Source organism: Camarhynchus parvulus, chromosome 3, assembly GCF_901933205.1.
Source record: "Camarhynchus parvulus chromosome 3, STF_HiC, whole genome shotgun sequence".
In the NCBI taxonomy this organism is placed as follows: Eukaryota; Metazoa; Chordata; class Aves; order Passeriformes; family Thraupidae; genus Camarhynchus; species Camarhynchus parvulus.
The window spans coordinates 74,032,964-74,057,724 of NC_044573.1; the positions used below are offsets into that span (position 1 = coordinate 74,032,964).

Genomic DNA, 24,761 nt, shown 5'->3' on the forward strand with positions numbered 1-24,761 from the left:
CTAGATGTTAGGAATATGGGGAAATGAATTAATGTATTAATACACAGCAGCCTGTCAGGAGCCCTTGGCACGCTGTGAGCCCATGGACTGCATTTGCCAGTCAAATCTGCCTGATACTCTCAGCAGTCCCTGACAGCAACCCATTCACATGGGAATCAACAAGAAGTCTGCTTTTAAATGGTAATATCTGGCATTACCACAGAATCACAGAATCAGATGAGCTGGAAGGGATGCACAAAGATAATGAAGTCCAACTCCCACCCCTGCACAGGACACCCCAGTTATCACACCCTGTGCCCAAAAGCATCGTCCAAATGCTAATCTGTCAGGATTGGTGTTGTGACCACTTCCCTGGGGAGCCTGTTCAGTGCCCAACCATGCTCTGGGTGATAAACCTTTTCCTGATATCCAACCTAAACCTACCCTGACACCACTTCAGGCCATTCCCTCAGGTCCTGTCACTTTCACCAGAGTGAAGAAATCAGTGTCTGCCCCTCCTCTTCCCTTCAGAAGCAAGTTGTGGACTGCAAATTTCTACCTAAGCCGTAAGTGGTATTTCATTTACAGGCCTGACACAAATGTGATGTTTATTTACCCCACATTTATGTTCCACAATGTGAGCAAGACCCTGACTCTTCTTACAAAAAGCACTGCCTCTGCTTGCTAATTACAGCCTGCTAAGTTCTGCTTGCTGCTATAGTGGATGGAACATGCCTTTCTGGATACAGAAAGACCCTCATTTTAGGACATAAACAGACTGCTGGATTACAGGCTGGTTGGGAAGGGGGCCAGGGTAGGAGCAGGACGGGATGGAAGGGAGAAGGATGGGAAAGGGGAGAAAAGCACTGGTGAAAAAAGAAAGGAAAACAGGAAATAAGTGAAAAAATATGAGGACTCTGTCAATTTTTTCTTTTCCTTTCTTCTGAGGTTCTCTCATGCTTCTCTACCACCCCTACTGACTGACTGCTTCCTGCCTTCTCCCATTTCTCTTTTCTAATTCCTTTACACTGAATTTCTTTTCCTCTACTAACATACCCCAAAAACCAGTGACAATGCCAGAGCCTGGCCCCAGCAAGGCAGGAGCTGTGGGCAGTGGGGTGATACCCCGGCCAGCTGGAAGCCTCTCAAAGAGAGCTGCAATGCAGTGCAGTGCTGCCTTCCCTTTATACACTAGGGAAAGCCAGGCAAAGGTGGACGCTCCTGTGGAAATGATTTGTGGATATCAAAAGGGAAGAGTTTGGCATCAAAACAAAGAAAAGCAACAATATGCCAGTAAATTGTTTTGTAGAAAAATGAACAAATCTCTCCCATACAAAAAGGGATGCATGTCTAAATGGAAATCTTCTCTGTGCTTTGGTGTCTGAAATAGAGCAGCTGGGTGGTGAGAATTTAGGAAGCATTTTTAAAGAAAAAAAAACGTGGTTCAGGAAAAAGAAAAACAATATCCAATATACTTCTGTTGACATTGATATCACAAATCAACAATATGCCACTGCAGACCAAGGAAGAAGACAAATTCAATAAGAAACAGCCTCCTAGAATGTGCAGTATCTCAGTCTTTGCTCTCATCTGCTTCCTTCTGGTACTCGAGCCTTGTGACACTGCCTAGCACCAGTGCATGTCACAGCACTGCAGTTCTGCCTTGAGAGGAACATTTTTTTGGCATGAAGCACAGCTTACATCCTGCTCCCAGTCACACCTGTGTGAAAACAAGGTGCTGGACTTATTCCAGCAAGGGGTAAGGATACAAGAAAGCCATTTTTAAGATACAATTGACTCGAAAAAGGCCAAGATCTCATCACAGAAATCAAAACAGTGTACACCAAATGATATATGGAAGCATCCTGATGTTCAGGATGTTCATTCACCTTCTGATGTGTTCCCAAAGATATCTCACTTTGCTGCAAGCTGTATCAATGCATGAAGTCAGAACACTTAAAAAGTGTAACAGCCTTAAGACTGATTCATGAGATCAACAAAAAGCTTATCCATTTTAGGATAAATTGCCAATCATAAAATTAAATCCACGAAGTTATATATTCTGTGATCCTTGAGTAATGCCTGATACACAAAACTAAATTTTTCAGTAGCACTTTTTCAACTATTTAATACAATTTCTTGCAGGTTTTGTTGCATTACAGTATTTTCATTGCTTTTGATCTTCAGTGGCAATGTAAGATATATATATATATAAAAATATATCTTTACAAGGACACAGCCAAGAGATTTTCCTTGGACAGTAACTTTTTTGCTGTTATTCTGCTGGTTCATATTAGATTCACATGAACATACATATTTAGTATTTTGTTATCATTGCATCTTTTTAATGTTAATTGTTCAGCAAGAACAAATCACATTTAGGCTAACTTTGCCTTTTGCTATTCCTACAAGAACTATGGGAAGAATTATCTTTAATTGTCTGTGAAGCATCACACACCCTTACAACAGTCAGCAAGTAACAAATCAAATTCTGAAGTTCCTCCAAAGCTCAAAATATTTTCTTTAAGTTCCACATCACTATATTGATGCACAGCAGTCCTGAGAGACATATCTTTACCATGTATAGGTTGATCCTGTTTTCTTGTTTCTCCGTCTCAGAAAGAGGTTAGAGTTCTGTGCCTCAGCAAATTTAAGTGCACCTCAGTTACTTACTTAATGCATTTTGCAATAGAAAATCTGGCAGATGCATGAAAAATCAAGTTTCTGCAGTGGCCAAAATCAATTGTCATTTTCTGGCATCCTACTCAGTTCTGAAGTCAATTACTACGGAGCTTGATCTTCTTGAATAGAAGTTCAGTACAGGCTTCTATATTTGACCCAATAATATTTAAAAAAATAAAATAGTCAAACCTCTCCTCAAGGCAAATATTGACATCACAGTGTCTTCGATTCTCCACTGCCCAGCATCTGATTTAGTCACTAGACAAATGAAAGAAAATGAGTGTTCAGAAACACTATGGACTATATGGTCCACAAGACACTCTAAGGTCCTCGAGCTTCTCCAGCACTGCTTGAAACAGAGCAGAGCTAGCTGGCTGCTTAAGAAATCCCTGGAGAGGAGAGGAATGCACAGAGCTGCAGGACTCTGCCAAGCAATGAGCACTGCTCCAGCACATGGCACACATCAGGAAAGCTGCCACCACCAGCAGATGAGCTTTAGAAAAATGAGCTGAAACAGTTCCAATACAGATGCCCAGGTGCAATTCCCACCCTACATCCCTGATGGGCAACACACGGCAGAGAAGAGGATGTCCCCATATCTCCACTGCTCGGTGCTTCAGCCCTGGACAGAGACCCAGCACAGCAGCCGAGCTGCTGCTCCCACCACTGAGGCAGCAATCCCCAGCAAGGGGCAGCTGGCACTGGGGAGCAGTGCTGGCACTGGGGAGCAGTGACTTCTAAAGACCACCACAGATGTTTGCTTCAGTGCCTGCAAATCGTGGGGAAGCCACTGGGGTGGCCTTAACCACAGCAGGATCCCCTCCAGGCACCAGAATTGCTCAGGGTCAGGAATAAAAATCTCCTATCCTGCACATGCTTCATCCTGGGACTTATGACTAACAACCTTTAGGACCTGACAGAGCTTGACCATGGCTGGATCCTAGGAAAAATACAGGCACAATGGGAATAATTTATTTTAACAAACTAAAAATGTATTGTGCTTTTGGAAAGAAATTAATAAATATTATGCTTCCATGGAGTAAAAGCAATATGTACCAATATATTTTCTGCCCCAACTTAGGAAATGGGTTCCCAACTCTAAAATTACTCAAATTTGTTAGTGAACACAGTTTTACATGTACACAATTCCTTCATTTATCTAATGTATTTGCAGGTGAAAACTTCACTAACTTGTGCAATAGTTCTTACACATTTTTAATACATCTCTACCTGAAGAGCAGCAAATTATAAAAGCAAATTCTGTGAAAGATATGAGACTGCTGCAGGGGAAAAAACAATGAACAAATCAAACAACAATACCCACAAAACAAAACAAAAAAACCCAAACACTTGTCTCACATGTAAAACTCTTTTCCCAGCTTTTTGTCCCCAAAAATGCATAACACTAGTTGTGTAAAAATTAAACCACTGTATGAGGCATATTTTAAACCTCATATAAACAATGAAGCTTTTATGGCATCCTCAGAGCATAGAATGTCCAAATATGGCTGAGAGTTAAGTACCCTGAGAATCAACTGCTCTTAATGAATTCACTGAAATTTGTCAGTCCACATTTACCAAGAATCAGAAGAGAAATAAAGAGAAGCAAACGTGATTCAACTCATTTTCCTGTACCATTCTCTAAAGATACTGTGTTGTAAACATCCTCCATATCTTTGATACTGGAGGCATCTGTTGACTCTTGGTCACTGACTACAATTCCTACTGAAGAAAGGCTAGAAATGAAGGAGTGCATCTTTTTGGCATAAATATCCCTAATGTTAAAATAGGGTAGGTCGTTGCTTTTGTCTTTGCGATCACTGTTGCACTGGTCTCTATCAATAGCTTTTTGCTTTTGGTAGTACTTAGAAAACTTATTGAAAATAATGGTGATTGGAAGTGCTACCACCAGAATCCCACAGATAATGCAGAGGGTGCCAAGCAGCTTTCCAGCAAGTGTGACCGGGTAAGTGTCCCCATAACCAACAGTGGTCATGCTGATGGTTGCCCACCACCAGCAAATAGGGATGCTCTGCAGTTCTGATGAGTCATCATCTTTCTCCACTGAGTAGACAAGCACTGAAAAAATAGAAATCCCAACTGACAGAAACAAAAGCAGAAGTCCAACTTCTTGGTAGCTGTGTCTCAGAGTGGCGCCCAAAGACCGCAGTCCTACAGAGTGCCTGGCCAGCTTCAGGATGCGAAATATCCTCATTAACCGCAGGATCTGAACCACCTTCCCCATGTTCTCAATATCTTCACTCTCTTCTTCCTTTGTGTCCACAGCCAGGGTGGCATAAAATGGGATAATAGAGACAAAATCAATGATGTTCAGGGGTTTCTTCCAGAATTTCTTCTGACTTGGAGCAGTGAAGAGCCTAATCACTAGCTCAGCAGTAAACCAGATGATGCATGTAATCTCCACAGCTTCCAGCACAGGGTCTCCAATCTCCCTGTCATTGGCATCCAGCCTTTGAAATTCTGGCATGCTATGAATGCACATGGCCACAATTGATGCCAGAACAACACTCAGGGATGACACGGCAATTAACTTGGCAGACAAGCAGTATGCAGGATTTTCCATCCTGACCCAGATCTTCTTTCTTATTTCACCAAAACACAGATTATCAAACTTTTCTAGCTCTTTGTCAAATATGGATGACTCTTCATTGGAGGAGTCCATACTGTCGTTGCTCTTCTGATCCCAGTCTTTTTCAGGACCTTCCTCTTTCCGTTCCTGGTACCGATTGCTGCAGCAGGAATCAATAAACAGCTCGTTTATCCCCCAGTACTCTATTTCCTGGCAGAAGGAAAAGACACAAAGTTCTTCCATAACATGAAGTTTGCCTGTATAGTAGAAGTTCAGAACATATTGGAACAAGGAAGGATTCCTGTCAAAGTAATATTCCTTGTCTGCCACACTATAATCATCACACAGTTCTAGAATAGCCTCTTCTGAATGGCATTTGAGAAGTCTTCCAAGTCTGGTATGGGGAAATCGGAGCAAGGTGCTCTGATCCACTGATTGTTTAAAGCCACCCACATTCAAATTGATAAGCTCTGCATCTTTGCCAGGTCTGCGGAAAAATTCACCATAAACCATTTTGGACAGACGAGTTCCACTGCTGTTGCCCAATGAGATTACACAGAACCTGAAAAGAACACAAGATATTGTTAGAGCATTTAATTCAGTTTTGCTCTTGTGACACATCCTTTTCTCCATCTCTAGGTACTGTGAAATGCTGTAACAAAACAAACAAAAAAAGAAATAAAATCATGAATACCCTTATTCAGCATTTCACAGGTGTAGTTTTAAATTAGGTTGGTTTACAGCTTTAGCAAATTTGAAAGCAGTAGGTTCTGGTTTAGGTCTCCTTTTTACCAGGGTAAAGGAAGACTGCCAAATTCATCTGCAAATGAGTCTCTGTTTTACTACCACACCGAAATTAATAGTCACAAAGTCCATGTACTTCAGTTATGCAAAAAATCTTTAGAGAGAAAACTTGTCAATCAATCAAAACATTTAGGATAAAACTTTCAAGCAGGTTTCTCTCAATTACAGTTTCAGCTGAGTTGTATTCATTTTTTCGATGTTGCAATTTATAATCCACTAATTCTAATGTTATTTGCTTGATTGTGGACTGCAATTACTTTTGCTGACAATTCATTTACTTCTAGGGTAATCCACACATCAGCGTTCTGTGCTCTTGAAAACATATCACAACTACTTTTGAAGATTTTCAGTTCCTGACTTCAGAATGCTGTAGTTCATATTTGGGTATCTGCACTCCCTCAGGTATTTTTCTGTCTGCCTTCCAACACCTGAAGTGTCACAACCCTCTTACCACCTTGGTCAGTTTCAGAAGCAGTTCTTGTTCTACCACAGTCTAGCTAAAACCACTACAGCGATGGTGAGAAGTTGGAAATGTCATCTCTGGAAAAGGAGCTTTCAGAGATGGAACTTCCACAGTAATTCTCCCTCAACAACTAACTGTGGACACCTGCACATGGACAGAAGGGCATTTAAATGTTTCTGTATTTTACTATAAATTCAGCTAAAACTGAATTCAAAAGGCAGTTAAAGTTACTAGTAAGTTAACTTTTACAGAACTGCTTTCTTGCTTTCCTTCTAAGGAGAAGGTGTTGTAAAGCCAAAACTGGCAGTTTTACACTTGCCATCAGATTATAAGCAACTTAAGATCATGAGGAGAGCAAATGTTTTCGATCTCTGACACTTAAACACTAATTGATGCACACTAAGCTAATTTATTTCAATTTAGTATGGAAATCAATTCCTTTTAAATGTGACAAGATAGTATCAAAATTCTCCTGTCCTAAGAGATGACACCTTATGGTGTCATGCTCAGCATGTAGAGCTGGGGGAAGAAGAGGGAAAGAGAGGTGACACTCAGAGTGATGGTGTTTGTCTCCCCAAGTCACCATTAAATGGGACGGAGCCCTGCCTTCCTGGGGATGGCTGGACACCTGCCTGCCCATGGGAAGGGGTCAATGAATTCCTTGTTTTGCTTCACTTTTGCTTTACCTATCAAATGCTTTTTATCTCAACCCACAAGTTGTCTCCTTTTACCTCTCTGCCCCATAGATAGCCCCTGCCCCATCCCACAGGGGCTTCCAGCTGAGATTATATCACGACAACACAGAAATGATTTTGCACCTTTAGATTTAGTTTGAAGGCAGGTATTTGCTAGCTAACAGAGTGGTTGTAAGACACATTTGCTCCAGGCATTTCCCAAGGCTTCAGTCTTTAGGAATCATCAGGAGGTCAAATAAGACCATTGATCTCTCCTCACAGAAGAAGGGCAGCAAGACTCATCTGATAAACATCACCACACTTCACTCATGATCTAGAGCCAAGCTCTGTTTTATAGCACTATAAATAATAAAAAAAAGCCATAAATCTGGACTGGGGTGACTGGAAGTCAAAGTATATTCAGACCCAAGAAACCTCTAGTTATTGATTCATTTTAGTCAATAAAATCTCCACTTCCAGCAACTCATTAACACGAGAACCCTGGCAATCTAAGTGAGCACTATAAAAACCAGGCAAGACCTCAGATCACAGAGTCATAGACCAATAGAATGGTGAGGGTCAGAAAGGACCTTAAAGATCATCTCATTCCCACCCTCTCTGACAGGGCCAGGGACACCTTCCACTAGACCAGGTTGCTCAGAGGTCCATCCAACCCAACCTTGAACAATTCTGGATGAAATAGGATAAAACACCCACAGCTTCTCTGGGCAACCTGTGCAAGTGTCTCACCAACCTCACAGTAAAGAACTCCTTCCTAATACCCAATTTAAATCTACCTTCCTTCAGTTTAAAGCCATTACCTTCCTGTCTGGGGGCACTTCTGATCATGACAAATAATGACAAATACAAAGCAAGTTTTATTCAGAAATAACTAAAGCAAGAACTTAGTGCCCAGCAAATTCTTAGTACACTAGACTGACTTATGGTTGAGACTGCAATATAAAACCATATCAATGATGCAGATTATATTCATAATGGTGCCTCCATGAAATTGCTCTGTATAATAAATTCAGTGGACAATATTTTGCTGCTTTATTTTGAGGGTACTGTAGTCATAATTTGTGCAAGATACATGGAACTTGCTTAGTAAGACCATGGGCCAGAACCTGCTTAATGTGTTACTACTACGAAGTGATTTTTGAACTACAGAAAGAACGTACAGGAAAGATTCAAAATAACTGTGTCAAGAGGAGCTTGATCATCTGAAGAATGTCTTGTTTGACTTGCAGAGACCCTGACTCCTGAGTCATGGACCAGGACATTGTTCTGCCAGTTACTAACAGAACAATTTGTGTCACTTTAACAAGCGACTCAAGTCACAGGGCAATGACCACAGATGACAACTTCTGTCTCAGCACAACGTGCTCTCTACTCAAGGAAACTCTTCACTCATTCAGGAAACTTTTTTCCTCAAGAATAAAACTGTGCTCAGCTGGAAATGGTATTTTCCTGGAGTGCCAAGGCCTGTGTCATGAACATCCTAAGAACATAGAACTACCACAAACTTTGCAAATCTCAACTTGAAGTGCAACATTAACCTCTCTGACCTTCAAATATAGATAACATAATGAACCGGAAACCATTTCAAATCACACAATTCTTGCCCCGGAGAGAGCATAACAGAGCAAATAAACACATACCAGATGTTAGTTATGTATTTGTTTTAATTGCTTCAGCAGTTTCAAGGAGCTACTGGCTAAGAATTCATATACAATACAAAATGAAACAAGACACAGAAGAAATATGGTAACTGGAAGAATGAACATTATTTTCCAAGATAACGAAAAAACCCCCAACAAATAGAAGTTCCAAATGTCAAGCTTCAGGGCTAAATAAAAGCCAGTCATAAGGAAAGCTGTGTGAAAAGGATACAAACTTTAGAATAAAAACCAGAATGACAGGATCTTCCCAGTCCAATCTGGAGATGGGCTCTAGCCAGTGCTTCTGCAGTCACACATTGTTGGTGAGGCCACAGGCCCATTGTCTTGGAAGGGGAGTTGCAAATTTCTGGGCTTTTAGCATGCTGTGAAATCCCTAAAGCTCTCAAAAGAGGAGTCACGGAGACAGTTTGCAGATACAGTCCCTTTGAGACAGCTATGCCACAGATGTGTAACACATCCCAAAGTGCTGTGGTTTCCAACCTCCACTGGAACAAACCACTAAGAGATTTTTACTGACCACATGGATCCCCATAGTACACATTTATTTGTCAGCAAAGTTCCTCTTTCTCAGTTATGTTTTGCATGGTATCTACACAAAGTCTCCATTCTCTGTGAGGTCATACACCACAAGCTTCAGAACATTTTTTTTGACATGTTGAATATTTGAGCATAGTACCACCTTGACTACTGGTAACTCCAAATTGGGGCAGTTTCATCTTTTGTAAACACTAATCTGTGATTATCCAGGCACAATAGAAAGGAAGTTGAACAGGTTTACAATGGCTGTGCTCAGCTACTTAAAATATTCAAAGAGAGCTCATGCCTACAGATTTTCTACCAGTTTCCTTCAAGGCTATGTTGTCTTAGCCTCACCTCCTCCTACCTGCACAGTTACACTCCATAAATCTCTCAAGATTAAGTTCACATTTTAGCATGGTTTCCTCCAAGCTGAAGAACATTAATTAAAGGACATAGTCCTGCTCACAGTGAAGTCACAAGGGATGTAACACTGATGCGAACCTGAAAGGGCATGCAAATCCTGGTAACTCTACAGAGTATTTCCAGAGCTCAAAGACATTTTTTCCCCAAGGAATCTGATGATCTTGGCAGATTTCCATTTTAGGGTTCCAAACTCAGGAAATTCAGCTGTGAGTAAATTCCCTCTAAAGAATCTTACTTTGACACTCAGCCATGCTCAGGAAGCAGATTTTGTCTCCTAATGATGCAGATAAACACCTGGGCTGTTACTTCTGCTAATTTCCCGACATTTAAGAGCTTCTACCAATCATCCAAGCTACACACGTGCAGGTTTTGACACCTAAGTACTTCTAAAATGCTGTGGATAACAAACCATAACAACCTTCAGCTCAGGATCAACATTTCACTGATTTTTAAGTGTTTGAATTTCTCCACTCATCCTAGGGCAAATACTTGTCTAACGCACCACCTGGAAGTACTGTCTACATTTTCTGACTCACTGAGCAGAGAAAAACATTTAAATGCATGTATAATTTACTTGATCAATCACAATTAGGGATTTGGACTGAAATCCAGTTAGCATGACTTAAGTTGTTGTCTGTCAGCTGGACAGTAGTGTAACTGCTTTAGCACACTTAATTAAGCCTGGAAAAATGTAAGTTAATACTGGCACAGCCTCTTTCACTATGATATAAGCTGCAACATTCAACTCATTGTAACACTTGACACAGTTAATTGTAAAGTCATTCACAGACTATGGAGGTGGAGGTTAACTTTAAAAAGTCATCTAGCACAAATAGCAAGACCATCTGAAGAAACCACTCTGTGGTTATGGACACCCTGTGAGGCAAAGAGGATAAATTAATCAGCTAAATTATTTTCTCAGCTGTAATTTATTGTTTGTATTCCACTGGCAGTGTCATCCTTTATCCAGATTGCATTAAAATGCCATGAAAATAATAAAATTATGCAACTACATTTCTTTTAAAATTGTTTCAGTACAACCTCCCAGAAGACCTCAGGTAAATAAAGTTTGAGTTGAATTTTCTTCTGATGCTACTCCCATGTAAGCCTACTTGGCTATGTTCACCCCAGTACAATTCTACTGTCACCAGGCTGTTTCAGACACTGTGTGCCAAATGTTTTTGCAACTTTGCAACACAATGAAGATCACAAAGAGATGATCATCATTTGTAAACAACTATAGCTGTTAGAAGCATTACTGACATTCAAATGTAAAATTATTTAAATATTCTTACCATTTTATTTAAATATTCATACTTGTCAAAAAAACGGTCTTCAAATATAGGGGGTTAAAAAAAAAATCACCTCCTCCAAAAGACTGATAAGGAAGAAATGAAGCTGTTACAACTGAGAGTAAAACAACACAAGCAAGAATAAAAGAAGCATCATCTCCAGCCCATGGTTCCCACCACTCAGCCAGGTACAGGTTTTTGGGGGTGAATCACCAAAGGTGGGGTCCCCCTCTGCCATGACTAGGTAAGCAGCCTATATGAGTAGTGCCACAAGGTGTGTAACTTCCATGCGACTAATACAACATAAAATGAATTCTCCCAAAGTGAAATTCTGCTATTTCCACTATGAGGATGAGAGGATATGCCAAGGTTGGATACGAGAAAGGGGCAAGGGAAAAACACACCAGCTGTAGCCTGCACATGACAGAAGCTTCTTTGGGAATGCATAATGAGATCTGAACTCCTTTCTCATATACATAAAGAACAAGTAGCAACACCTAATACCACCCAGTTATCAGAATGTCACCTTGTAAAACGATTAAAGTAAAAAAAAAAAAAAAAAAAAAAAGTTATTCTCTCTCTGACTTGAAAAGGCCCTGGAGATAACACACATTATAAGAGTTAACAAGGCTTGCACCTTGCAACATTCCCAAAGGCTCTGCAATTTATATTCTGTTCATACAAATTAAAAGATCATTATCCGCAACTAAGTGGAAGTGACAGATTAAAATGTGCTGGCTTGAAAACCAACCTGCAAATCCCCACACTGAAGCACAGTTAGAAGGCTGCAGTTCCCAAACCTGCTCCACAGCCAGCCCAGACCGACAGCTGACCACACTAAGCACTTCCTTGTGTTCTATCATCCCAAGGGCTGAAGTTCACAGAAATATTTGAAAAGATACCAAAGGCATTGTTACAAGCCAGGTCAGCATTGCTGTGGTTGATGGTAAAATAAATTGTTCATCTCCAGGTTATTCTGGCAATAATCTTGTTTGACAGGTTGTATTAATGGCACCCATCAAGAGCACAGCCTCAAAACACAAAGTACTATCTGAAATGGACATTGCAACTTGTAGGTCTAGGTACCTCTGTAATAAGCACAATTTCTGTGGATCCCTTTCCAAATTATTTTTTGTACCCCATTTTCCACTGAGTTCTCCATTTTTTTCCATTCAAGTACTCCCCCAGTGATCACAATGAACATAAAATCCTATTGTTACACTTACCGGGGGAATTTGTGGTACCACTAGTCGTCAAAAATATTTGATACATGATCCCAAAGTCAAACACTTCCATGTAGGAAAAAATGATGCAGAATAAAAATATATCAATATACTTCTTAAAAATAATTCTGCATTCTCCATCATTGATTAGTCTAGAATCTAAGAAGATCCTTGATGAAGCTGTAATTCACTTATAAATGTTGTTTGATTTTGAAAGGTTACCTACCTAAGAAAGGAAAATAATGCAGATACCCAGATACAGAGAGCAGTGTCCCTGAAGTCACACAGCAGATCAGCTGCCCACAAACAAGCCCACATCCCTCACACCATTACCTCCTTCACAGTCTCCACAAAAGCTGTCACACACCACTCCAGGTACTGGTACACTGAGACATGTAGGCCTAGAGCTGCCTTCTGACAGCTCAGCTAATAAAAACCAACAAAACCAACAATATTTATCTAGCATAGAAAATCTAAATACCATTCCTGTATTTACAGTGCAGTTTCAATGTCCATGGTTGTATTGAGGGGCTATGATGGCTGAGGTGAGAAACTGCCCCATCTATCCCACCACAACTCGTCCAGGCCTAATATAAAGGGATGAACAATTAGACATGATATATTTTCTCCAACACACAGGTCCATGAACCATTGAAGACTTTCCTGAGTTTTTAAGGAAGGTGTTAATGGTTCACAAGCACAGTGGCAAATTATACCCACATAAAGCCATAACTCTTCCACGTTTAGGAAAGGAATGCTGACCTTGGTGCAATTCAGAATACTCTTATCCCTTGTGAAAGGTGTACAGAGTGCTAAAATTAAGATTTAGCTCACTGCCAAGAAGACTAATCTGATACTCAAAATCTTCTATTTGTTTGTCCATCCTACATTTTCTGATTTCTCACTTTGGAGTCTGAGGACTTGTCCTCCTATTCCTAGTACAGATGGCAGAGCTGTTGATCATTTCTGCTCCCAGATTATCTCTTCCCACTCCTAATTTCTTTACTTTTTTTTAATTTTTTTTTTTATTTTTGGAAGCAAGGTAATATTTTTAAAGGACACAAATCCAATCACAACAGTCAATTTCACTGGGTGAAAAAGTTGTTCAGAACAATCTAAAATCTATGCAACACATAAAGCATGACTTTTCCTCCTTAAACTGGGAAGAGACAATAACATAAACAGCAGGATTATGTTTGCAACACATTACAGCAGTAAAAACTGCAAGGACCTGAAACCAATCCTGTCTGTGCTACCACAATACGTTCACTAGCAGCAGCCACGGAGCAGCAGAGCTAAAAGGGCAATTCAGCTGCAGAGCACTCACCTGACTACACATGACTTTTGAATCCATTATACCTTTATTCTGCAAAGTCCTGGCTTTGGGATAAGCTTCTTGAACAAAAAAATTATCTCGCTCTGGGTGTACCTCAGCCCATTTGCTGGAGCGTTTTTAATTTATTTAGAAATAAGATGCTTACATTAGTAACATACCACTGAATACAGAAAACAGGCTTAGAATGGACCTTGAAGAGTAATATAATTCAGCTTCTCCCCCTCCTCAAGGCAGGATCAGCTACTTCTAGACCAATTTTGGCAGATGTTTATTTCATGTCCCATGATAAAGCCTCTCTAGAGAGGTTTTGGAATCTGGTCCAGTGCTTGAATGCCCTTGTTCTCCCAAAATTATTTTCCTAACCTCTATTGAAGCACACTGTGCTGCAGTCCAGGCCCATGGAGGTGTACATGTCCAGAAGATTTGGAATGGGATGGAGTCACGGAGGATGAACAGCAGAAACAGACTATCTACAAATTCTCCACAACAAGTCAGTTCCTTCCTTTGCTATATATTTAATTTTACTTGGCAGCCTAAGTAGATAAAGTTACATTGTATTTCTTTTTTATGTTTTGAAAAAATTCTATTAATTTCAGAGATAAACAAAGGTTTTCTTGACCACAGTGAAGCTCTCCAAGATATTCAGAGTCTCTTAGGCAACAAGAACACAAGCAATTGTTATTGTGAACATTTTGAGTAAAACCTTCAACCGAAAATCTGTAAAAACACTTGTGTTTGCAGCATGTTAATCTCACTAAAGGAGTCAGTACTGTTCAATATAAATTCTCTTGATCCTAGAAAACTCTGAAGCAGAGCTCCAAATCTCACTTACACGTAAGTTCTGCAGCCTGCTGTGATCCAACATGCATTTTCAAAGCATCCAAGTAAGTTTTACAATGTGCTAGTATGAGTGACTTGAGGCCACAGGCTAAGGAAAGGTATGTAGAAGCAGCTGGAAAAAAATATCTGCAAGGGACATAGGGTTCAGAGCCACACTGCAAGCCTTATCCACACTGAGGCCTCCAGGAGCCTCCACTTCTTGGAGCACTCAGATTTTGGTACTTGCTCACTGCTCCTACACTGAACATCGTTTGGTTACACCACTCCTCTTGACTTTCCAGGTAACATAAGAAACTAATTTGTGGTGAAAAGATCCTTTGGAGGCCATCTGTCCCACCCAGTGTCAAAGCTGGTTCAGTGAAAGAAGGCTGTTCAGGGCCAATTGTTTTTTTTTTATCATCTCCAAAATTTCCCAAACTCTCTGGTAACCTGGTCCACCCGGACCCCTCTTATGGGGAAAATATTTCTCCTAAAGCCTAGTTAGACATTCTTCTGCTCCAGTCTGGGTTCAGTGACTCTTTCTGTGGATCTGCTGGCTACAGCCTTGCAGACAAAGCCCAGGAGGCAGCTGGCCCTCACTGTGAGGGCACAGTGCTCACTTGAGTTCTGCATGTTGCCTACCCCACTGCCCATGTCCTTCTCTGAGAGCTGCTTTCCATTCAGTCAGCCCCCCAAGCTGCTGCATGGGGCTGCTTCATCCCAGATGGAGCTTCTCCAGGATGCTGACAGCCCTTTTAACAGCATCCCATCAGTCAACCAGTGTATTATTAGTCATCTCAGTCCCTACAAAACAAAGGTGCTTTCCCTGTTTATTTCAACCAGGCTGTGCCCACAAAGCATTCAGCAAGAAAGAATATTTGCCAGAAAATGTGTGAAGTGAGGACGTGACAGGCTAAGACATAGAATTGCATCACTGCACCACTGTTCAATTGAATATTCACAGAAGCTGAGGCATTGTCATTGCACACAAAAAGGAACAGCCAGCAAGTAAGTTTTTTCACTAAACAAGTATCAGTCCTAACCAGTGCAATTCATTTCAGCAATTGTCAGCATTATTACCCATTATTTTTTCAGGAAGTGTTTAGTAGACACCATCACCTGGATTTACATATGCAAAGTAATATCACACATTGGCACAATTTGTAAGGTTCTGGGGGTGCTGTGTGTGTGGGCTGGATTCTGGCTAGTACATGTGTTTGCACAGCCCATAACAATACAGCCATTTAATCAACTCAAAGGCAGACCTTATAAAATTACTCTGGTGCCATTTTTGCTATTGTCTTCCAATGGCAGAAAGTTTGGAACAGATAGAAAGCCCAACCAGATTAGAAGAAATTTCAGAAGTTACAATCCAGCCCTTTCTCTCCTTACTTCTCCCAACTTTTTTTTTACAAATATATTTTTCTAACTTTTAAAATGACCCACACAAATGTCCAGATAGGGAAAAATGAAGGAGTGTGGCTGCATAAATCCTAATCCCACAAAATTAGCAGATGTTTTGTGGAAGACTTTAACAGGAGAAGGGATTTCTTAGGTTTTTGCCTGGGCTAAACATCAGCGAGATAGATTCATAAACTCTCACCAACAGGCCCCCAGGATTTTGAAGGCACCACACATCAAGAGGTCCAGAGGAAGATCTGAGATCCTAACTACATGTCTTCCAAAAAAGAATTAGAGTTCATTAAGCATATGCAGTGCATTAGAAGAAAATAAGAGCAAAACACATTCGGGAGTTGTTGGTAGTTTCCCTTCATAAGCTGCTGCTGGAAGCAGAGCCTCACTGAACATCACTGTAAGCAAAAACTTGTTCGGCCTTAAGGGCAGTGTGAATCTATAGCTCTCTAGAAGAAAAAGAAGACAGTTGAAATTATACTTTTTTCTTTCTGTCTACTTTTGAATGAGGTACTTCAGTAAGCGCTCAGTGAAACTCTGGAGAGAAAAATAACAACTTCTGCCTCTCACTCCATTTGTGAGGCAGTTTTACCACAGCCCTCAGACTTAGTATCTGAATATATAAACCCCTGATATAATCTGAAATCAGTAATACTTATCTAAGAGAACATGTCTGATTGCCTAAGACCCAAGTCTCAAGGCCAGAAGCTTTTAAAGATGCCAGCTGAGACTCAGTCCAAATTTTCCAGACACTTGGTCCAAAGTTTTCAGATAGAGTTGAATACACATACGCAAAACGAGACTTTTCAAGTCATGTTGGACTTCTTACAAGTCTGTGCTTGAGTATTGCCTCAAACCAGGGCTTTTGCTCAGCTCCAAGGATAAGTGATAGCCTAAGAAGACTGAAACACATCCCCCGCCTCTAGCAGTTACAGAAGACCTCGGAAAAGACTGGCTTCATGGTCAGGAAATGGACGGAGCATCCCAGAGAGCCAGGACCAAGCACTTTGCCTAGCAGGAAGTGCTTGCAGATTAAGCTTTTCTTGCTTTCAAGATTCACAGGTTTCAATGTGAATCCACAATAACTCTTATTTGACCACCAAACACGCTATGAGCTAATTTTCCCTTTGTTTTGTTCTTTTCTGTCATCGTAACAAATTAATCAAAGAAAGTGGGAAAAACTTCTCTCTGCCTGGCCTAACATCCAGCAAACTGTAAAACAAAACCATGACTCCCTGAAAAGAACAGCTTACAATGAGAACATAAACACCATTACTGTTTCCAGACTAACAGCACTGAGCTAAAATACCACCAAGAACTCATTCTATCCCCCTTGTCCAGCTCAAGCTTTTACCAATTTCATGGGTGAATTAAAAGAGCAGTATTGATCTATACTGGCTGCCCTTTTCAGAGCAAACAATGAACTGGACAGGAAGACACACAGATCTTCTTAGCTTAAGAAGAATATACAAGGCAGCATCATTTTCAGCAGCTTATTCAAGGGAAAAGGTGTCTGCCCCTAAAATGTCATGCTCAAACCATCATTCAATGCTTGTCACTAGCTACAGCTAAACCATGGAGGACTGATTTACATTTGTGCTGCAGTAATGAGTGAGCTGTTTTCAAAATGAAAAATCTAACTTATGGCTCTATTTGCTCTTCTCTCAACAGGCAATAAATGGAGTTCATAAAATTACCAAGCAGCTTTGGAATGGTAACCTAATTAAATCAGCAGTAACTGATTGAAATAACTGAAGAATTATATATATATGTATAAGATAAAGCCTTCAATAAAAAGGAGTCTTCTTTGGGACATACCCAGTCTTCCACCACCCCTGTTTTAAACATACTGATTGACAACAATTGTCCACAAAATTAATATTGTAGACTTGTAATTGCATCTCACAAACTATGAGGGTGATTCTTCTCTCACAGAAGCCAGGAGAAAGAACCCCCTTGCTCCCTGTAACACATACCACCATGGTACCAAAAAGGTTTTAGAGCTGAAGCCTCCACACCACTGGAAGCAGCAACAGCTCTTGTCTGCTGAAAGAGAGGAGGTAGAAAAGAAGCAAGGAGCATGGCAGAGCAATCAGAAGTGCTTCCAATTTTTATGAAACTACCCAGGCTGCATTTCCTCCATGCAAATCAAAGCTGTTATAGATTTTTCCTGAGTTGATTATCTGCCTCCCACAGGTAACCTGCCTGTACTTATATGAACATCAACAGCCAATTTGTTAGGCTCAAACAACAAAAAAACAGAGAAATACGAAACTCTATATGGGGCACAAAATTGCCAATACTAAGTTTTACAAGACTGAGGTACAAGACAGTTTTTGTCCATAAACCTCATAGCACTTTATTATGAGCTGTGAGGCAGATGCCTCGGGCTCCATGCTTTGGAAGCTGCACCTGAGACTTGAGATGTGACCTTCTTGATCTCATGCAGCAGGTGAACACATTCTACTTCAACATTCCCAAGTCCATGACGTCTGCCATTGCTTTGAGGAGAACACAAGCAATCCTCTGCCCAAGTTGAGCTCTGAGCCTGTCATTAGAGCAGCACTGGGCTAGAATGATTAAACACATGGAAGAATCAACCAGTTTTTAAGACACCAGTTGGCATCTAAACTGCTTGTCCAAGCCGATGAACAAAGGACAAAAATATAAAAAAGGAAGAAAAACGAGAAAGCAACATTCTGCCTCAGATCATAAATAATCTGTCCTCCTTAAACCATCCACAATTTTGTCCATGTGGCCTTTGCTGGTTTTTACTGACAGGCTGGTAAGACCAAAAAAATTTTTAAAAATGGAAAAAAGGTAAGTTAATTTCTTAGCCTTTACCCTGTTCAGAGCACACACAGCTCCAGCTGCACAGATGCACCTCCAGAGAACTCACACAGCACAACACCTCACAGGACAAGAAGGGACAACTGCATCTCTTGCTGCTGCTGGCACAGGCGAGGATGTCAGGGTCAGGTCAGGGCCCAGGACATCCCTCTGGCTGTCCTGAGCAGCCAAGACCCCTGCCAGGGGGCTCAGAGACCGTGGCACAGGGCCCAAAGTGTCTGTGGTTTTGATTATGACCTGTGGAGCAAGTTACCAACCTTAGATGAAGATCTGCAAGCCATGACAAATTAAGCAGAATGATAGTGAATTTATCACAACGTGAAAAAGTAAGTTTTGGGGGTTTTAGAATGGGAACTCAGGGGGGCAAGATGGAGGAATCTGCGTGTGTCCAGCCTTTCTTCTTCTTCTTCTTGGCCTCCATCTTCTGCTGTGATGTTGGCACTTTTAGATTGGTTTAGAGTAGAAGCTCACTGTCTAACATAGGTGATAGGTATTGGAAAGTAATTGTAAACATTGTATACATAGTTTTTAGTATAAAGACATAACACCGCCCCGGGGGCAGGCAGAGTGCCTCTGACTGTCCTGCTGGACGGACCTCGGCAGAACAAGAGAAAGAATTTTATGGATAAGATACAATAAACAACCTTGAGACTGAGAAATTAAGAGCTCTGACTCCTTCCTCGAGTGCTGTGCTGGGAAAAGAGACTTTCTAACTTTTCTCGGGGTCACTCTGACCAGCTAGAGATCCCGACAAGGATGGTGCCAGGTTGCCCATCTGCCACGGTCTGCCTGTGGATTGATTCTGGATTCACAGTCCAGCAGCTCTGCCTGTCCAACATCAACCTTTAAGATATAAACCTGCCTGGAGGAGATGGCAACAGACACTGACCATGCCAAAGTCAGGCTGATATCTGCAGCCAGGGCAGACATCAAGGGATGATGAACATCAAGAACAAAAAGGAGTCTGAAGGGCTGAGCTGTAGGGGCCTCTCCTGGTGCCCCCTCCCAGAAATTCCTCAGCAGCTATGAGAGCTGGTACACCAAGACCCCTCACCTCAGTCCCCACTCACCTGTCAGGGATGGGAAGGCAAAATGGGTAAGACACCTTAGTGTGAAGGGCAAGAAGATGAGCTGGAGGGTTCATGGATAAAAGAAAGGAGAACAGAAATTCATGCTATGACAAGGGACATCAAGAATACCCAGCAGACAGACAGCAGTGACAAACAATTTAGAGAGGGCAAAATTAGTGAACCATTCCACACCTATATATCAACATAACCAGCACACAGAGACCAATATGTTTAGTCCAGACTTACCTGAGCTCCTTGCTGAACAGTGCACAAAAATCAAGGTCTCTGGCTTTACCTGTAACACAGCAAATGGCCCCAAATGTGCAGCAAAGTAAGCAGAACAAGAACAGTGACCACAATGGGACCTTCTAATAGAAATCATAAAGCTCATCTTGCCAGAAGACAGATGTCTCTTGAAAATTACTGTGGAATGAGCTCCCTCGGAAACTAATGACCAATACAGTCAACATCATCTCCCTCTGCAAGAGAGATAAATAAAAGATTAAAGATAAAGAGAGAAGTCATCTCCTTTAAAATAAAATGAAAAAACAAAAGAAAACCATTACAAGCAAGTGTCACATGCAGAATACCCTTGCAAGAAAAACGAGCCAGTTATCCACAAATGACAGATGACAGCAGTTTAACACACTGCTGTTAGGACGTCAGGTACAATATGAATGAGACAAGACGAGCAGAACACATCCACATAAAATGGAAAGTACAGTAATAAGGAAAGAAGCATCAGTAAAATATGGGAAAATGAAAAGGATCAGAAGGAAATGAGGTATAAAAAAGAAAAAATGGTAAAGAATGGAGCAACATACTGAGGTAGCATATTGAAGCAGACAATTCCCTGGCATTAACTGGTGCAGAACCATTGTCTGGAACAGGTCAAGGACAGTTTCTGTCAGATGGGGATTTGGTCCTCCACACAGAACCAGGCAATGGCAATGACAGCATCCTGCCTGGTTTCTTTGGGGTGCCTTCCCCCTCAGAAAGTGAAGAGGCAACACAGGAAGAAAATAAGATGAAGCCATAAATTAAAAGACAAGGCTTAATAGAAATAAGAAAATAGATAAAGAACAAGAAATAAAAACAAAGGGATGGGGCAAAGGCAAGATAAAAAGAAAATATCCACAGATTAGTGGAGTACATTTTATTTATTCATGATCTCTGTTTTATTATGTGTCCTTGGCAGATGTCCCACAACTGAAAATTTGCAAGGCAGATATTGATGAGAGTTTAGAGCCTTGAGCCTTGTTTCTAGTCATTAGCCTTGGGCAGATCTTTTTAATAGATGTGCCCCAATAGGAAGAAAACAAGTTCCTTAAATCAAGAGTCTTTGGACAGGAGACATGCTGCAAACAAATGGGCTTAGACAGGGATTCCAGGAGGTAAGACCAAAAGCACGGTCTTGACCTGTTTTCAAGTAACCAAGCTGAAGGTCAGGCTGCTCATACAGATATTGCCTAACAGGACACAGACTGCTCTGACAAACTCACACCAGACCCTGCCTGTCACACACCCTCCCTGTTCAGCAGGACTTATTTCACCTGAGAGGTGCGGCCTCAGCCTGCCCAGCTGGCAGGACAGGGATGCCAGCAGCCATGGCGGCAGCGGCAGCAGTCTCTGGAGCCATCCCAGCAGCGAGGCAGGATGCAGCAGGACATGGCAGGACACGTGTCCAGCACCAGCCTGGGCCCAGCCAGAACAAAAAGCTCACCTCTGGCAGAGGCACCAGTGCTGAGAGCAGAAAGCTCAGCTGCCTCACTCTCCAGACAGGTTTAAGGTGCCTCTGCAGCTCGGCTCAGTCACTGCAGAACCTTGTTCTGCACTGAGGCTGAATGGTCTTGGCACTGAGTGTGAGAAGTTGATTTTATCCTGCCTGTGGCTGTAATTGCACAGCTAAGGTGATACTGGTGGCCAAACACCAATTTATCATCTTTTCAGTTTAAGGTGGTTTTATTCTTCTTGCCCTGGGCAAGCTGCTAAGTCCTAGAGAGGGTGAGCAAAGAATCTTTCTGCTCCTCCTTCAGGACCTTTCTGTTTCTACAAAGGACATTCTAGCAAAACATCTGACCTCACCTGTCCCAGGAACAATTCTAGGGGTCACACTGCAGTTTGTATCAGCTCAGCTGAAAGCTGATTATTGATTTTCTTTTGCCCACACTCACAAATAGGAAGTTGAAAGGCTGCTACAACTTCTGTGGGTTGCCTTAGTGCTGAGACAGGTAACAAAAAATAGACATTTATAGATAAGGAAGAAGGTCTCTCAAAAAAGAGCTTTAATGTCCTCTGCAATGAATACATATAGATTTACTCTTTTTTTAATTGCAAGACTCTCTTAAATCTGTCCAGACAGTATAAAGTAGATCTAACGGACAAGTAAAGAACCATGATTTAGGAAATATGATATTATTTCTGGACCTTCCCCATACTTTACTCCTGAAATTGAAATAAAAATCTACTGATACTGTGCCTCTTTTTAAAGAAAACTGTTTTGAAATCTACAGCTAAGAAGCACCCTTATAAAAGCTAGGTATGACTACTGTCAATTAAAGTTCTTTTATCATCATTTAGCTACCTACCTGTATTTAAATAATTTACAAAATTTCAGAACATAAAATCATTTTTGTCTACCCACAGTGCTATCTCAGCAGAAATTTAGATACAGAAACTAAAAAGTTTCTTCCTTACAAGCCTTATAATTGTCTTTCATTCCCCCAATGACTACTGGTTTCAACACTGCTGCTGTGAGCAGCTTCCCCCCAGCAGTAGATATTAAATACATTTTGCAAAGTTGAAAAGCTACCTCTACTTCGTGGCTTAGGATATGAACTCAGATCAATTCCTACCAAAACTGAAGGTTATTTAATGCTAACTGATTAAAGAAGAGAAAGATTTTGGGAAAGGCTGCAATTTTGACTTGAGGAAAGTAAGAATGAGTGGTCCAGGACATGTCTCTGAAAATGAGATCTGCCCCAGGTATCCCAAGTCAGACACCCAGAATTTGACTCATACACCCCCTCTGAAACTCCTGGCTCCCCACAAAAGGCATGCCTGCTCCCTCTGTCCGCTCAGGACGGCAGCTTGAGTGCCTTATGCCATCTATCGGCCTAGACCAGTGACAGGCGCTCGGAGGAGAACTTTAATTCTGGGAAAGCGACTGTGTTAAAAGGAATCTGTCGGCAGATCTGTAAATTCCACTAATGGAATCAATACACTGCCGCTGCTCAGATCTTGAGGTCCACCTTGCCCAGCAGACACACTGAGTTCAGCCCCCAGAATAACCAACCAGCAGCTGTGCTTTGCATTAGGCAAATGAAAAATGGTACACAGCGATCTCACAGGCAAGAAAATCCAGAAAATCCAAAAATAAGCAGAGAGAATTTTCACTGTCCTACACATGAACATTTAAAGAGTCATTCATAAAAAGAGAAAGTTCCTTCAAAGTCCACTTAATTCTAAAATCTCGTTAACTATCCCAAACTTAGTGAAGTCTACTTTAAACAGGACGTGCACAGTTAAGAAACTTCTTCCACGTTTCCTTACCCACAGAGGCTGCTGTAGCTATTCACTGCTTAAATCTAGTTTACTTTTTAATCTAAACGAGTTTCTAAAAGACAAGGCAGAGCTGTGCAATGCTAAAGGACTCAGAGGCACCTCTATCGACCCTCTCCCGCGCAGGCCATTACAAAGCAGCCGCGGGGATCTCGGCAGGACGCGTCCCCTCCGAGGGCCAGAGCGATGCCCGCGCCCCCGCTCCGGAGCCGCCTCCCCGCGGAGGGAGTCCCGAGCAGGATGCTTCAGGGCAAGACATCGCCGGGGCAGCAAACGCGCCGAGGGTCCCCCTCCCCAGGTGGCTTCCTGTGCACCCTTCCTCCGCATCCTCCTCCTCCTCCCCCGACTGTTTGCCCCGCGAAACGCAAGGAGAAGACACCGCGCCGGACTCGGCGCTGTCCCCTCCGAGCCGCAGCCGCTCCCCGGGGCAGCGCTGCCTACCTGGAGCCGCGGCCGCCGCCGGCCGCCCCGCCGCGCTCCGCCAGCTCCGCGGGGCCGCCCGAGGTGGGAGGGGAAGGCAGGCGGCGGCAGGCGGGCTCAGCCGAGTCCCCTCCCCGGCCCCGGGCATCCCCCGGCCCCGCTCCCGTCGCGGCGCGCAGCGGGCCGGGCGCTGCCTGCGCTCCTGGGGTCCCGCAGCGCCCTCGGGGTCCCCGCTCCGCTCCCCGCGCTTCGGCGCCGCGCCCGAGCGGGGCCGCTTTGCCTCCGGGGGGTCCCGCTCCGCTCGCGCCCCGGCGGTCGGTGTTTCTCACAAGTCCCGCTCCACGCCTCGGGGATCCTGCTCTGTGGCGGAGTCCCACCCCCACGCTTTCCTCTTCTCTCCCGGAGCGTTCCTGCACTTCGCCCGTCGGTCCCGCACAGCGCCCCCGGCGTTTCGCCCCGCGCCCGGGGCCGTCCCGCTCAGTTCCCTGGGGCAGTCCCGCAGCCGCCCGGACCCCGTGCCCGGACCCGGCTGCGCCGCTGCCCCGCGTCGCCACCTACCAGGCACGCCCAGGTCCCCGCTCTCCCGCGGCTCGGAGAGGGCAGCCCGTGCCGAGGGGCGATGCTGCCGAGGCGGAGGGGCTGGGCTGGGCCGGCCGCCTCCCGCCCGGGGCTGCGGCAGCAGTGCCGGCCCTGCCGTCCGTGCCGCGCTCTGGGCTGCGGGGCTCGCCCCGTCCCGCTTTTGTGCGGCGGCGGGGCCGGCGCTGCGCGCTGAGCTGTCAGCGCCGAGGGATTGATCTGCCATCGATTCCCAGCCGCTGTGCTGAAGTGGCACATACGCGGCTTGATTAGCTGGCGGTGCAGCCTGAGATGCGTAGTGTCCTCCGCACGCTGCAGGGGGAAGTGATTTGCTTTCTTCCTCTGCCCCAGAGTAGTTGTCTGCTTGTGTCGGGGCTCAGTTCTG

The 24,761-nt window shown here is 43.0% G+C and overlaps 1 protein-coding gene across 1 annotated transcript; it reads right to left on the reverse strand.

The window, feature by feature from the left end:
* Window positions 1-4,282: 4,282 nt before the first annotated feature.
* Window positions 4,283-24,483, reverse strand: KCNS3 (potassium voltage-gated channel modifier subfamily S member 3). Its single transcript, XM_030945841.1, has 2 exons — window positions 24,359-24,483; window positions 4,283-5,813 (listed from the first exon to the last, which is right to left on the reverse strand). Exon 2 carries the CDS (start codon window positions 5,762-5,764, stop codon window positions 4,283-4,285), a length of 1,482 nt encoding a protein of 493 aa, XP_030801701.1. The 5' UTR covers window positions 5,765-5,813; window positions 24,359-24,483.
* Window positions 24,484-24,761: the final 278 nt, after the last annotated feature.

Coding starts and splice junctions, on each gene's coding strand:
- KCNS3 (XM_030945841.1), bottom strand. CDS start 5,764: ATGGTTTATGGTGAATTTTTCCGCAGACCTGGCAAAGATGCAGAGCTT.